General features: G+C 38.4%; 1 protein-coding gene across 2 annotated transcripts in view; it reads left to right on the plus strand.

The window, feature by feature from the left end:
* The window catches only part of col5a1 (procollagen, type V, alpha 1), an 84,386-nt gene that overhangs the window by 36,570 nt on the left and 29,125 nt on the right, over nt 1–18,691 (plus strand). For both annotated transcript variants that reach the window (XM_058415303.1, XM_058415304.1), the window contains exons 7-16: nt 156–737; nt 1,024–1,440; nt 2,214–2,270; nt 4,485–4,526; nt 4,953–5,015; nt 5,215–5,289; nt 8,031–8,123; nt 8,354–8,410; nt 8,520–8,573; nt 8,663–8,716. In XM_058415303.1, coding sequence (XP_058271286.1) covers nt 156–737; nt 1,024–1,440; nt 2,214–2,270; nt 4,485–4,526; nt 4,953–5,015; nt 5,215–5,289; nt 8,031–8,123; nt 8,354–8,410; nt 8,520–8,573; nt 8,663–8,716 — 1,494 coding nt within the window. The remainder of the gene's footprint in view (nt 1–155; nt 738–1,023; nt 1,441–2,213; nt 2,271–4,484; nt 4,527–4,952; nt 5,016–5,214; nt 5,290–8,030; nt 8,124–8,353; nt 8,411–8,519; nt 8,574–8,662; nt 8,717–18,691) is intronic.

Here is an 18,691-nt window from a genome sequence, read left to right on the forward strand (position 1 = left end):
GCTCAAATATGTTATGAGCAAGAGTTTTTTGTTTCATTTCAATAAGAGCTATAGAGCATCAATGTGTGTTTATTAACACCTACTGTAGGTGTTCATATGGCAGGAGAAAATGTCCTTTGAGAGTGTATAGTTAAGTACTCTTTATTTTGACACAGGAAACCGTGACCACAGTCGTTGGTGGAGGAGGACATTCTGGTGGCTCTACTAGCAGTTCGGCTAGCAGTTCTTCTGGTAGTTCTTCAAGTAGTTCTTCAACTGGTACCTCTAACACAGGAGCTGCTGGCGAGTCATACGACTATGAGGATTCCATGTATGAAACCACATACTATGATGAATCGACTGCCTCGCCTGATGGCTCTATAACGATCACAAGCACAGGCACAGATACCGGGCATGACCTGGACCTGAGCAGTAGAGTGGATCTGGGGTTGGGTGGAGATACAGAGAAACACATTATCACTTCAGTAGGAGAAGGAGGAGAAGGAATCCACACATCCAGCACTGGTGGCTCTGGTTCAAACATTAGAATTGTTTCGGGTTCTAGCACCAATTCAGGATCCAGCTCCGGTTCTGGTTCCAGCACAGGATCCAGCTCCGGTTCTGGTTCCAGCACAGGATCCAGCTCCAGTTCTGGTTCCAGCACAGGATCTGGCTCTGCGTCCACCTCTATTACAGGATCTGGATCTGTTTCCACAAGTACAGGATCTGCTACCAGTTCTAGCTCCAGCTCTAGCTCAGTAAGTTTATGTAATCTAAAAAGAATATTGCTTTTAAATGAAGATCTGGTTTGGCCTGGATTTTGTTTCAGTTCACATAGACCACCTAGTGTTCCAGCAAATTACCTAATTAGAAATAAACTAAGTTGTGGTTGGTCCCATAACTAATAATTGGTCCAACAGACCTTCAGCTCAATAGCAAACCAGTTTATCATAAACAATGTAGTTAATTTGAATCTGTAAAATCCTTACAAACTAGAGCAGATTTGTAATATTTGTGTGACTGTTTGTATGTCTGTTTTTGTAGGTGGATACTTATGATGACTATGGCTATGGTGTGGGCTATGGAGAGGAGTACACGGATGGTTTTGGTGAGGGCGAGGACTCTATTGGAGGAGGAGGCGCCAGCAGTACTGTCGGAGGTGGATCTGTTTCTGTTGGGGGCGGATCAGTCTCAGTTGGGGGCAGCTCTGTTTCTGTTGGAGGTGGTTCAGTCTCTGTTAGTGGTTCAGGTGGAGTTGGTGGTGGATCTGCCAATGCTGGGGCCAGCACTGGGGTGGGAACGGCCCAGACAGGAGCTGGTGAGGATGATTTGGATGCATTTAAGGAGGAGTCCATCACGGATCTCACTGACTCTGACCTGGACCAGATTTACAGTGACTACAAAGACTACTACACCGAAGTCGACGACAAAGTCTTACCTGCCGAGACTGACAATTACCAGGTAGCACTCAGTAGCATGTGTCATAACCCTCAAGAAGCAGTAATCCAGTACAGTTTAGAATTAGACTGTAAACTCTACAAAACACTGGTGATGTTTACATGCAAAGATTTTGATACATCTGTATGAATTCATTAGAATTAATTAAATGCAATCCAAACTACATAACAAAATATTATAACCACAAGCAGCTTGTGAATACTTTCAGTGTACACAAATGCTTGGATTTTGAAAGCAGTAAGATGTAAAAGTTTAGATTTAGCAGATTATTAGACAGATTGCACACATTCTTCAGTCACTCTATTCTGAGTTAGGTGGAGACTGTTGATTTTGATTCAACAGTTTGATCAAAAGTTTGATTTGATCTGTAGAATTATTAACAAATGATTTAATGCATGCAAAATTGAAACACAGGCAGAAGGAAGCTGTACTATGAACTTTATCATTCTGCACATATCTTGTTTTGTCAATAAAATGCTGCTACTGTTCTATTTACAATTCATAAACTGCTGAGGATGAAAAGGCAGTCTCCAAACTCTTCACTGTAAACTTTACAACACAGCTCATCTCAGGTGTACCAGATAAATACAAACTACTATGCCGAAATATTGCTGGGAAAACATTGTGTTGAGATAGCAACTTGGAAGAGTATATTGTGTACAGAATTGTCTGTAAGGACCACTTACTGTGTGTGTGTCTGTGTGTACGTATCATAAGTGTGTGCTAGGGGTGTGTGTGTGTGTGTGTGTTTTAAACATATGTTTTTGTGTTTGCAGGTTGAAGGTTCCAGAGGAGAGAAGGGGCAAAAAGGAGAGCCAGCTATCATTGAACCAGTAAGTTCAATGATGTGGATGCCTGCCATCAGTTACACACCCCCATACATGGCACTTGAGGATGTGCATCCAAGAAGAATAAACATAATTAATGTATATTTTCAACCATAAACACAATTCAAAGATGAGAAAAATAACTAACTGTAATTGTAGCTTATTGATGCTGGTTTTGAAGCTCTCAGTAACTGTTTTGACTGCAGACATTGAAGCTCTTCTGGCAGGTTTACTAAGATACTAAGTTTGTGTCAGTTAATTTGTTACCTATCTGTAGGCAAAGTAGGCAAATTTGGGTCAGGTCATGGGTTTTTATTGTGACAGCTCTGACATACTCCATTTGACACAGGACATAACACTTTTAGTGTATTTTTAGTACTATAGGTTTGCATGTGAAACCTCATTTTGTTCAATTCAGACTTGAAAGGTTACAGATGTTTTTACTCTCTTTGCACACATAGAGAGTGAAAAAATGCATGCAAAATTAATATCGAAATAATTCCTAAAGTTTTTGTTTTTGTTGAGTTTGATTCACACCATGTGGAGTTCAATCAGGGAAACATGGTTATAGTTAGTTCAGTCCTGCTGGTTTGATAGAATATAAAACAGTCCAGACTGTAGACTGTAATTAATTACATGCAGTGGAAATCTATCCTTTCCTCCTTTGGACTCTTAACAGCTTTCGTTTCCCCTGGTCTCTCTCTGTCTCTGTCTCTCTCTCTCTCTCTCTCTCTCACCCCAGCTCCACCATCTCTGTGTCATGAGTTTATTTTGTTGTGTCTGATAGACTCCCCTGTGTGACTGGGGATGCTCAACAGCTGTCTGTGTGTGTTTATTCCATACATACATTTTGGCTGGAATTTTTTTCATCCCCATAGGCACAGCCATCTCTAACGTGCTGGCAATGCATATGATAATTCAGTATGCAGTTACATGTGTTCAACCATGTCCAAATACACACACACACACAGATTCACATTCCCCCTTTCTCAAGGAATGTGCATCCTCACCAAAGCCATTTCCTCTTTTGCCCAGTGGCATGTCCCGTCTTTTGGCTCACAGACCACGATTCATTGTTCCACAGAGCATTGGAATCAGATCCAGATGGCCAACTCACCATGCACCATTCTCCATCTGGTTGTCCTGCATCTGAGGTTCTATACTTGCTGAAAGGCAGAAACCCCAGAACACAGCAACTTTGGATGAATTTTTATAGAAGCTGAACACTGTGAAGAACCATTTAAGCCATAATCTGTTGGCACACGCCAATATGTGTTCATATTCATAGTTGAATTGGTTGGTTGTTGTTGTTTTTTAGTCATTATTAGGATCTACTCTATACAGCTACAATATCAAGTTATACTTTTTGTACTAACAGCCAAATATGGAGGTGGAAGTAAGTGTAGGTGACAGCTGAATTTGAGACCGATTAGCCGAGTTTAGCATTCGCCCATTTTTCAGTAGATTGTGTGTTGAAATCTCTACAAAGCCATTAAACTTCATAGTGAACACTATGGGAGGATGGGATGGACTGCATACATAAATTTAAAGGTCACCCTTATGGTTGGCTGACTTCACCTGTCCAGGGAAATTTTGGGGGTAGAGAGATTGCAAAATAAATTAATTATCATGACTAAGGCTATTCCTGTAACACAGCCTTAATGCATTCTCATTATGGTAATAGGCTGCTATTAGATATTCATTTGATGCATGTTTCCCTATCATTAGTATATGATATATTTGCGTATTATTACTGTAAATCTTTTTTTTTTTTTTTAATTGCCTCTTCCTTGTATGTAACATATTTCAGCCATGATATCTGGTGATTTTTTTTATGGGAAGGAGATGGGTGTAATGTGTAAAAGGGGTGGTCTGTTATTGGGTTGGATCGAGCTTCAGCAGCATAAACTACAAATGTGGAATTTTAAAAATTTGAACATTTGTAGTATGATGGGAATATGGAGAATCTTGATATTGATGAAACTTAATAACAGTAGCGTATTCTAAATATGCCTCAGTTTGGATATGCAGTTTGTTCCATCAAAATAGACTACATAATGGCACACCAAGAATATTACAAAGTGCTAATGTCTGGTGTTTTGTTCATTTTGGGGGTTGTCTTTTTGTCAGTGCCCTGAATATAGAGTAACGAAGAGGCTTTTGTTCAACACTCTCTAACGCTCTCTCTCTCTCTCTCTCTCTCTCTCTCTCTTTCCTCAGGGAATGTTGGTGGAGGGCCCCCCTGGTGCTGAGGGCCCAATTGTAAGTCTGTCTCAATTTGTAAATTCTGTGTGCATGTGTGATTTTGTTTGCAAGCTCATGTTTGTGTGTAGTTTAAGTTCAGCATGCTTACACATCAAATCACAAATCACAATTCCTCTACCATTATACACACATGCTTTGAGAATTTATGAAAGCAACATTCTGCCTGTCTTTGTAAATTCGTAAAGCATGCACATGCACACACACACACACACACACACACACACACATACACACACACACACACATACACACACACAGTGTTTATGGGTTGAATCATGAGTTGACTGCAAAAAGAGAAAGATAGGGAAATGCAGCTTAATCTTCACATGACTAGATCCATGTGTAGACCTGTGTGTGTGTGTGTGTGTAGTGTTTATGACATTGTAATTATGTATTTATGACATTTCTCCAATGTTTCTGTAGGGTTTACCTGGTCCTTCAGGAACATCTGGATCCCCTGGCTCTCCCGGAGATCCTGGAGAGAGGGTGAGTATCTGCAGCATTATTTTGTATGTATGGATTATAATATCTATTATTACCAACTCTTTATGAAGCATGTTACTTGCTTCTGTAATAGTAGTAATAGCCACCAACTAACTTCAAAGTTAGTGGTCCCTAAATTCAAAGATTTAAAGCTTCCTTTTGCAAACTCACTAAATGACCCACGATCTTTTACTCATTCTAGGGTCCTCCTGGTCGCCCTGGTCTTCCAGGAGCTGATGGACTGCCAGGACCCCCAGGGACCGTCCTGATGCTGCCTGTACGTAAAATACAATCACAGCCCAGTAGATTGACAGGTTTGGACAGATGTGTCTATATTATTTAGTGAGTGTGTGTATATGTGAGAGACAGCTTGGCTCCGAGGAATGCCAGCTAGGTAAAGGCCTGGCATGTCAGCCTCTTGTATTAAAGAATGCTGGAGCAGTTCCTGAGTGGTGCAACAGAAAAGCATTTGCTCTGGTGTCTGGAATTCATGTGCTCATTCCCACAGTCATCTATAGCTCTGAGTCAAAGAGAGCAAAATTGGCCATGCTTTCTGGTTGCTTGCTTTCATATGCTCTCTCTTGCAATCAGTCACCTAGACAAAAGCCACATTTGGGATTATACACACACAAAGCCAAAAACCAAACAAGTCTTAAAGCAGTAAACCATAGTCATCATATCTGTGCCGGTTCTGTGACAAATATTGTTTTAGGGTGAACGTGCTTGTTTTAACTAAAAGCTTTTTGGCGTTTATCATCTTTATTCTACTTTGAATAAAGTTAATACATAGTATTCTACTATGAATTGTTTAATCAGAATCAGTTTTTGGCTAGGTTTCCAAAAGTCTTGAAGAACAGCCTGAGTAACATATCTAGCAAAATATAATTACAGGAATAAGCTTTTTTCTTGCCACACATTACATTACAGCACAATGGAATTATTTTCTTAACATATTTCACCTTTGGAGGTTGGGGTCAGAGCCTAGTGCAGCGATGAATCATCCCTGGAACAGGGAGGGTTAAGGGCCTTGCTCAAGTAGCAAGCTTGGCAGTGCTGGGGCTTGAACACACATCTTCCATGCAACAACCCAGAGCCTTAACCACTTGAGCTACCACTTCTGAATGTTAATCCATCTTACTAAATAAACTAAATAAAACATAAATAAATGCTTGTTGCTCAGCATAGTTTTAGATTGGACAACTGCGTTTCTGCTTCTGCCGACTCACCTGATGATGATGATGATTATTATTATTATTATAATTATTATTATGTTTTACAGCATTTTAATCCAGAGAAAATCCACAAACTTGATAAATAATCTAATTTAATCAGCTAGCTCAACCCAGTGGTGTCATGTGTACTGAGACTTTAGACCTTAAACTACAACACTACAACAGTTATAATCTCAATCAAGTTAGTATTCCAGCTCTGGGATATGAGTTCAGGAATGTTTAGCAGTGTTAGCAGTTGGACCACTGGAAGTTATTAATTCTCTGGCACTGTACAATAATGTTCAATTTTGCTTTTGTAAGCAGTGATCTAACAGTCTTCCCATTCTGTTACTTTAGATAAAATCTAACCTCTATGCTCTTTTTCTCTTGTCTTCAGTTTAATCTCTACTACAGTGTATGTAAAAAGTCTACCCCTGTTCAAATGGCAGGTTTCTGTGAAAAAAGAAATGAAACCAATATAAATCATGTCAGCTTACAATAACCTGGACATAGCTCTGCACACCCCTAACCTAAAACTTTGTTGGAACACATTTGGATTTTAATACATCACTCAGTCTTTTTGGGAAAGAGTCTATCAGTGTAATAGATCTTGACTTGGCAAAAGTTTCCGACTACTGCTTGCAAAAACATTCTAAATCCATCAAATTATAAGGACAGGTCGCTTTAAGGTTTCAGGTCTTCACTGATTTTTAGTTTGATTCAGGTCCAGGAGCTGGTTAGATCATTCAAAACTTCTGGTTGGATTTGGATGTATGCTTTGGGTCATCGTCATGCTGCTTACTAGCAGAACCCTGAAGGTTTTGCACTAAAATTGACTGGTATTTGTAGTTGTTTTTGATTCTTTTCACCTTAATTAAAGCCCCAGTTCTGACTTTGCAGCTAACATACATTTTGGATTTAGAGAATTATTATATTATATATTATTATACCATTTGGAATTGGTCTGATCAGACAATAACACATTTTGTCACAAAGTTTAGGGCAAATTTGTTGAGCTTGGGTATTTTTTGTGAGAATTCACTTTAATCTAGTCATTCTACAAAAACAGCTGATCTTGATTTGGAGATAATCGGAATATTTTCACTTATGACAGCTGTATGATAATTCACTTTGAACATGAGATTGAATGTGGCCTTTTTCAAAATAAAGCACATTCAATATCCTGTTCAAATGTAATAATCATGCAGCTGGTATTAGTGAATTTTTACTGATTAACACCGAATAATCCTCACTTGTTTAACCAGGTTATTCAAAATTATTTACTATTTTTCCTTAAATTATCTCTTCCACATTTTTGTAATTTCAAAAAGCGAATGGAAAAAAGTTTTAACATGATTTATGCTAGCTGCATTTTCTTTACATTGCAAAGGGTTTTGTGGACATTTCATAACCTTTTTAAATCATCATCCTCTTATTATCTCCACAAGGTAATAGAACAAGGCAGAAAATTATAATTCCACTTTAAGCATTAACACTCTTAGCATTAACATTCTACCTGTTTACATGCAACCATTTCAGAGCTGATTTGTAAGGGCGTTGTGGGTGCAACTTCATGTTAGAAAAAGGAAAATACAGATCTTTGTAAGCTGCTGCCCCTGTAGACTAATGCCTCACTTTCTCTTAAGAGTAGTGACTCTGTTCAGCCACCAGGTGGCAGCACTGATGTACACTGTTCATGCAGTTCAGCTGGTAGTTGTTTCTAATAAAAATATCACCAATAAATTATTAATACTCCTCTCTCTTGCTCGCTCTTTCTCTCTCTCCCTCTCTCTTGCCCTCTCTCTAGTTCCGGATGAGCACAGGAGGAGATGCTGGACATAAAGGACCTGCAGTTTCTGCCCAAGAGTCTCAGATGCAGGCCATCATGCAGCAGGCCAGGGTATGCACACACACTTTCAATCAGATTCATAATCAGCAAATTCCAAGCAAGGCTCGATGCTAGAACATTCTGTACTTCACTAAGGAGTAATCCATATGTGCAGAGCTGCTCACCAGAACTTCACAGAAATTCAGTTTCTATCACAGCAGTTTTCATGCTTTGGAATACCAGCTTTTCTTCAGTTTACACATACCTGCACACAATCAGCATCTTGTCTGTGTTCCATATAGCTGGCAATGAGAGGTCCACCTGGTCCAATGGGCTTGACTGGTCGTCCTGGACCTTTGGTATGGCTGATCCCTGTCTCCTTTTCAACTTTCTGTCTCTCTCTTTCTGTTTTTTATTGTTTAGCTACTATGCTATTGCATTGTTTTATATTTCATTTCTGATTTTTAGGGTCCTCCTGGTGTGATTGGACTTAAAGGTGAATCTGGAGAGCAGGGTCCTCAGGTCTGATCAACTAAACTGCTCATAATTACCCAACGCTCCCATTTTTGGTGTATTTTGGAATTCTAAATCTAGAATGTGTGTGTATACAGGGTCCTCGTGGTCCTTTGGGTTCGGTTGGCCCTCCTGGAAAGCCTGGTAGAAGAGTAAGTGTGTTTACTTTTCAAAATCAGTCTTGCGGTATATTACAATATTATGGTAGTATAGGAGTATGTTCTTGATAGGCATAAATATTGTCTAGACATATAAATATTATCCAGTTATGCCCTCAAATGCTCAGTAATATCTGGCACAGAAACATTACTACATTATTATACACAAACATTAATATGTCTCACACACAAACACTAATATCCCTCACACACAAACACTAATATCCCTTACAAACAAACACTAATATCCCTCACAAACAATCACTAATATCCCTTAAAAACAAACATTAATATCCGTCACACACAAACACTAATATCCCTTACACACACACACTAATATGCCTTGTACACAAACAGAAATATCCCTTAAACACAAACACTATTATCCCTTACACACACAAACACTAATATTCCTTAAACACAAACACTACTATCCCTTACACACAAACACTAATATCCCTTACACATAAACACTAATATCCCTTAAACACACACTAATATCCCTCACACACTAACACTAATATCCCTTAAAAACAAACACTAATATCCCTCACACACAAACACTAATATCCCTTAAAAACAAACACTAATATCCCTCACACACACACTAATATCCCTTACACACAAACACTAATATCCCTTACACACAAACAAATATTTCCCTCACACACAGACAATAATGTCCCTTAAACACAAACACAAATATCCCTTACACACACAAACACTAATATCCCTCATACACAAACACTAATATCCCTCACACACAAACACTAATATCCCTCTCACACACACTAATATCCCTTACACAAAAACACTACTATCCCTTAGATACAAACACATATTTCCCTCACACACACACTAATATACCTTACACACACAAACACTAATATCCCTTACACACACAAACATTAATATCCCTCACACACAATCACAAATATCCCTCTCACACACACTAATATCCCTTACACACAAACACTAATATCCCTCTCACACACACTAATATCCCTTACACACAAACACTAAAGTCCCTCACACAAAAACACTACTATCCCTTGCATACAAACACTAATATCCCTCTCACACACACTCATATCCCTTACACAAAAACAGTAATATCCCTTACACATAAACACTAATATCCCTTAAACACACACACTAATATCCCTCACACACTAACACTAATATCCCTTAAAAACAAACACTAATATCCCTCACACACAAACACTAATATCCCTTAAAAACAAACACTAATATCCCTCACACACACACTAATATCCCTTACACACAAACACTAATATCCCTTACACACAAACAAATATTTCCCTCACACACAGACAATAATGTCCCTTAAACACAAACACAAATATCCCTTACACACACAAACACTAATATCCCTCATACACAAACACTAATATCCCTCTCACACACACTAATATCCCTTACACACAAACACTAATATCCCTCTCACACACACTAAAGTCCCTCACACACAAACACTAAGATCCCTCTCACACACTAATATCCCTTACACACAAACACTAATATCCCTCACACACAAACACTAATATCCCTTACTCACACAATCACTAATATCCCTTACACACACACAATCACTAATATCCCTTACACACACACAAACACTAATATCCCTTACACACACAAACACTAATATCCCTCACACACAAACACTAATATCCCTCACACACAGTCACTAATATCCCTCACACACAAACACTAATATCCCTTACACACACAAACACTAATATCCCTTATACACAAACACTAATATTCCTTATACACAAACACTAATATTCCTTACAAACACACACTAATATCCCTCACACACAAACACTAATATCCCTTATACACAAACACTAATATTCCTTACAAACACACACTAATATCCCTCACACACAAACACTAATATCCCTTACACACAAACACTAATATCCCTTACACACACACACACACTAATATCCCTCACACACAAACACTAATATCCCTTACACACGAACACTAATATCCCTCACACACAAGCACTAATATCACTTACAAACACACACTAATATCCCTTACACACAAACACTAATTTCCCTTACACACACACACTAATATCCCTCACACACAAACACTAATATCCCTTACACACACACACTAATATCCCTCACACACAAACACTAATATCCCTCACACACAAACACTAATATCCCTTACACATGAACACTAATATCCCTTACACACACACACTAATATCCCTCACACACAAACACTAATATCCCTTACACACACACACTAATATCCCTCACACACAAACACTAATATCCCTTACACACACAAACACTAATATCCCTCACACACAAACACTAATATCCCTCACACACAAACACTAATATCCCTCACACACAAACACTAAGATCCCTCTCACACACTAATATCCCTTACACACAAACACTAATATCCCTCACACACAAACACTAATATCCCTTACTCACACAATCACTAATATCCCTTACACACACACAATCACTAATATCCCTTACACACACACAAACACTAATATCCCTTACACACACAAACACTAATATCCCTCACACACAAACACTAATATCCCTCACACACAGTCACTAATATCCCTCACACACAAACACTAATATCCCTTACACACACAAACACTAATATCCCTTATACACAAACACTAATATTCCTTATACACAAACACTAATATTCCTTACAAACACACACTAATATCCCTCACACACAAACACTAATATCCCTTATACACAAACACTAATATTCCTTACAAACACACACTAATATCCCTCACACACAAACACTAATATCCCTTACACACAAACACTAATATCCCTTACACACACACACACACTAATATCCCTCACACACAAACACTAATATCCCTTACACACGAACACTAATATCCCTCACACACAAGCACTAATATCACTTACAAACACACACTAATATCCCTTACACACAAACACTAATTTCCCTTACACACACACACTAATATCCCTCACACACAAACACTAATATCCCTTACACACACACACTAATATCCCTCACACACAAACACTAATATCCCTCACACACAAACACTAATATCCCTTACACACACACACTAATATCCCTCACACACAAACACTAATATCCCTTACACACACACACTAATATCCCTCACACACAAACACTAATATCCCTTACACACACACACTAATATCCCTCACACACAAACACTAATATCCCTTACACACACACACTAATATCCCTTACACACAAACACTAATATCCCTCACACACAAACACTAATATCCCTCACACACAAACACTAATATCCCTCACACACAAACACTAATATCCCTTACACACACACACTAATATCCCTCACACACAAACACTAATATCCCTCACACACAAACACTAATATCCCTCACACACAAACACTAATATCCCTTACACACAAGCACTAATATCCCTTACAAACACACACTAATATCCCTTACACACAAGCACTAATATCCCTTACACACACACACTAATATCCCTCACACACAAACACTAATATCCCTTACACACACACACTAATATCCCTCACACACAAACACTAATATCCCTCACACACACACACTAAAGTCCCTCACACACAAACACTAATATCCCTCTGACACACACTAATATCCCTTACACACAAACACTAATATCCCTCACACACAAACACTAATATCCCTTACTCACACAATCACTAATATCCCTCACACACAAAGACTAATATCCCTTACTCACACAATCACTAATATCCCTCACACACACACACACACAATCACTAATATCCCTTACACACACACAATCACTAATATCCCTTACACACACACAAACACTACTATCCCTTACACACACAAACACTAATATCCCTCACACACAAACACTAATGTCCCTCACACACAGTCACTAATATCCCTCACACACAAACACTAATATCCCTTACACACACAAACACTAATATCCCTCACACACAAACACTAATATCCCTCACACACAAACACTAATATCCCTTATACACAAACACTAATATCCCTTACAAACACACTAATATCCCTTACAAACACTAATATCCCTTACACACAAACACTAATATCCTTTACACACACACACTAATATCCCTCACACACAAACACTAATATCCCTCACACACACACACAAACACTAATATCCCTTACACACAAACACTAATATCCCTTACACACACACACACTAATATCCCTCACACACACACACTAATATCACTCACACAAACACTAATATCCCTTACACACACAAACACTAATATCCCTTACACACAAACACTAATATCCCTTACACACCAACACTAATATCCCTTACACACAAACACTAATATCCCTTACACACACTAATATCCCTTACACACCAACACTAATATCCCTTACACATAAACACTAATATCCCTTACACACAAATACTAATATCCCTTACACACAAACAATAATATCCCTTACACACATACACTAATATCCCTCACACACAAACAATAATATCCCTTACACACAAACACTAATATCCCTTACACACACATACTAATATCCCTCACACACAAACACTAATATCCCTTACACACAAACACTAATATCCCTTAAGCACACACACTAATATCCCTCACACACAAACACTAATATCCCTTACACACAAACACTAATATCCTTTACACATAAACACTAATATCCTTTACACACACAGTAATATCCATCACACACAAACACTAATATCCCTTACACACACGAACACTATTATCCCTTAAACACACACACTAATATCCCTCACACACAAACACTAATATCCCTTAAACACACACACTAATATCCCTCACACACAAACACTAATATCCCTTACACACAAACACTAATATCCTTTACACTTAAACACTAATATCCCTTACACACACAAACACTAATATCCCTTAAACACACACACTAATATCCCTCACACACAAACACTAATATCCCTTACACACAAACACTAATATCCCTTACAAACACACACTAATATCCCTTACACACAAACACTAATATCCCTTACACACACAAACACTAATATCCCTTACACACACAAACACTAATATCCCTTACACACACACACTAATATCCCTTACACACAAACACTAATATCCCTTACACACAAACACTAATATCCCTTACACACAAACACTAATATCCCTTACACACACAAACACTATTATCCCTTACACACACACACTAATATCCCTTACACACAAACACTAATATCCCTTACACACAAACACTAATATCCCTTACAAACACACACTAATATCCCTTACACACAAACACTAATATCCCTTACACACACAAACACTATTATCCCTTACACACACACACTAATATCCCTTACACACAAACACTAATATCCCTTACAAACACACTAATATCCCTTACACACACACTAATATCCCTCACACACAAACACTAATATCCCTTACACACAAACACTAATATCCCTTATGCACATAATCACTAATATCCCTTACACACACACACACACTAATATCCCTTACGCACATAATCACTAATATCCCTTACACACACACACTAATATCCCTTACACACAAACACTAATATCCCTTACACACAAACACTAATATCCCTTACACACACACACTAATATCCCTTACACACAAACACTAATATCCCTTACACACAAACACTAATATCCCTTACACACAAACACTAATATCCCTTACACACACAAACACTATTATCCCTTACACACACACACTAATATCCCTTACACACAAACACTAATATCCCTTACACACAAACACTAATATCCCTTACAAACACACACTAAGATCCCTTACACACAAACACTAATATCCCTTACACACACAAACACTATTATCCCTTACACACACACACTAATATCCCTTACACACAAACACTAATATCCCTTACAAACACACTAATATCCCTTACACACACACTAATATCCCTCACACACAAACACTAATATCCCTTACACACAAACACTAATATCCCTTACGCACATAATCACTAATATCCCTTACACACACACACACACACACACACACACTAATATCCCTTACGCACATAATCACTAATATCCCTTACACACACACACACACACACACACACTAATATCCCTTACACACACAATCAGTAATATCCCTTACACACACACACTAATATCCCTCACACCCAAACACTAATATCCCTTACACACACACACTAATATCCCTCATACACAAACAATAATATCCCTTACACACAAACACTAATATCCCTTACACACACACACACTAATATCCCTCACACACAAACACTAATATCCCTCACACACAAACACTAATATCCCTTACACACAAACACTAATATCCCTTACAAACACACACTAATATCCCTTACACACACAATCAATAATATCCCTTACACACACACACTAATATCCCTCACACCCAAACACTAATATCCCTTACACACACACACTAATATCCCTCACACACAAACAATAATATCCCTTACACACAAACACTAATATCCCTTACACACACACACACTAATATCCCTTACACACAAACACTAATATCCCTTACAAACACACACTAATATCCCTTACACACAAACACTAATATTCCTTACACACGAACACTAATATCCCTCACACACAAGCACTAATATCCCTTACAAACACACACTAATATCCCTTACACACAAACACTAATATCCCTTACACACACACACTAATATCCCTCACACACAAACACTAATATCCCTCACACACAAACACTAATATCCCTTACACACGAACACTAATACCCCTCACACACAAGCACTAATATCCCTTACAAACACACACTAATATCCCTCACACACAAACACTAATATCCCTCACACACAAACACTAATATCCCTCACACACACAAACACTAATATCCCTCACACACACAAACACTAATATCCCTCACACACAAACACTAATATCCCTTACACTCCCACTAATATCCCTCACACACAAACACTAATATCCCTCACACACACAAACACTAATATCCCTCACTCACACAAACACTAATATCCCTCACACACAAACATTAATATCCCATACACTCCCACTAATATCCCTCACACACAAACACTAATATCCCTCACACAAAAACACTAATATCCCTCACACTCACAAACACTAATGTCCCTCACACGCAGTGACTAATATCCCTCACACACCCACAAACACTAATATATATCCCTTACACACAAACACTAATATCCCTCACACACACAAACACTAATGTCCCTCACACACACACATTCACTAATATAACCTCATACACACAAACACTAATATCCCTTATACACACAAACACTAATATCCCTAACACACAAACACTAATGTCCCTCACACACACACACACACAAACACTAATATCCCTCACACACACACAAACACTAATGTCCCTCACACACAAACACTAATATCCCTTACACACAGACACTAATGTCCCTCACACACACATAAACACTAATGTCCCTCACACACAAACACTAATGTCCCTCATTCACATTCACTAATTTCCCTCACACACACAAACACTAATGTCCCTCACACACAAACACTAATGTCCCTCATTCACATTCACTAATTTCCCTCACACACACAAACACTAATGTCCCTCACACACAAACACTAATATCCCTTACACACAGACACTAATGTCCCTCACACAAACATAAACACTAATGTCCCTCACACACAAACACTAATGTCCCTCATACACATTCACTAATATCCCTCACACACACAAACACTAATGTCCCTCACACACAAACACTAATGTCCCTCACACACAAACACTAATGTCCCTCACACACACAAACACTAACGTCCCTCATACACATTCACTAATATCCCTCACACACACAAACACTAATGTCCCTCACACACACAAACACTAACGTCCCTCATACACATTCACTAATATCCCTCACACACAAACACTAATATCCCTCACACACAAACACTAATATCCCTTACACACACAAACACTAATATCCCTTACACACACAAACACTAATATCCCTCACACACACAAACACTAATATCCCTCACACACAGTCACTAATATCCCTAACACACAGTCACTAATATCCCTCACACACAAACACTAATGTCCCTCACACACAAACACTAATATCCCTCACACACAAACACTAATATCCCTCACACACAAACACAAATATCCCTCACACACAAACACTAATATCCCTCACACACAAACACTAATATCCCTCACACACAAACACTAATATCCCTCACACACAAACACTAATATCCCTCACACACAAACACTAATATCCCTCACACACAGTCACTAATATCCCTCACACACAAACACAAATATCCCTTACACACACAAAGACTAATATCCCTCACACACAAACACTAATATCCCTTACACACACAAACACTAATATCCCTCACACACACAAACACTAATATCCTTCACACACAAACACTAATATCCCTCACACACAAACACTAATGTCCCTCACACCCAGTCACTAATGTCCCTCACACACAGTCACTAATATCCCTCACACACAGTCACTAATATCCCTCACACACAAACACTAATATCCCTTACACACACAAACACTAATATCCCTTACACACACAAACACTAATATCCCTCACACACACAAACACTAATATCCCTCACACACACAAACACTAATATCCCTTACACACACAAACACTAATATCCCTCACACACAAACACTAATATCCCTTACACACACAAACACTAATATCCCTTACACACACAAACACTAATACCCCTCACACACACAAACACTAATATCCCTCACACACAAACACTAATATCCCTTACACACACAAACACTAATATCCCTTACACACACAAACACTAATACCCCTCACACACACAAACACTAATATCCCTCACACACAAACACTAATATCCCTTACACACACAAACACTAATATCCCTTACACACACAAACACTAATATCCCTCACACACAAACACTAATATCCCTCACACACAAACACTAATATCCCTCACACACAAACACTAATATCCCTCACACACAAACACTAATATCCTTCACACACAAACACTAATACCCCTCACACACACAAACACTAATATCCCTCACACACAAACACTAATATCCCTTACACACACAAACACTAATATCCCTCACACACAAACACTAATATCCCTCACACACAAACACTAATATCCCTCACACACAAACACTAATACCCCTCACACACACAAACACTAATATCCCTCACACACAAACACTAATATCCCTTACACACACAAACACTAATATCCCTCACACACAAACACTAATATCCCTTACACACACAAACACTAATATCCCTCACACACAAACACTAATATCCCTCACACACAAACACTAATACCCCTCACACACACAAACACTAATATCCCTCACACACAAACACTAATATCCCTCACACACAAACACTAATATCCCTCACACACAAACACTAATATCCCTCACACACAAACACTAATATCCCTCACACACAAACACTAATATCCCTCACACACAAACACTAATATCCCTCACACACAAACACTAATATCCCTCACACACAAACACTAATATCCCTTACACACACAAACACTAATATCCCTTACACACACAAACACTAATATCCCTCACACACAAACACTAATATCCCTCACACACAAACACTAATATCCCTCACACACAAACACTAATATCCCTTACACACACAAACACTAATATCCCTTACACACACAAACACTAATATCCCTCACACACAAACACTAATATCCCTCACACACAAACACTAATATCCCTCACACACAAACACTAATACCCCTCAC

The sequence above is a fragment of the Hemibagrus wyckioides genome, linkage group LG18, assembly GCF_019097595.1.
Source record: "Hemibagrus wyckioides isolate EC202008001 linkage group LG18, SWU_Hwy_1.0, whole genome shotgun sequence".
Taxonomy (NCBI): Eukaryota; Metazoa; Chordata; class Actinopteri; order Siluriformes; family Bagridae; genus Hemibagrus; species Hemibagrus wyckioides.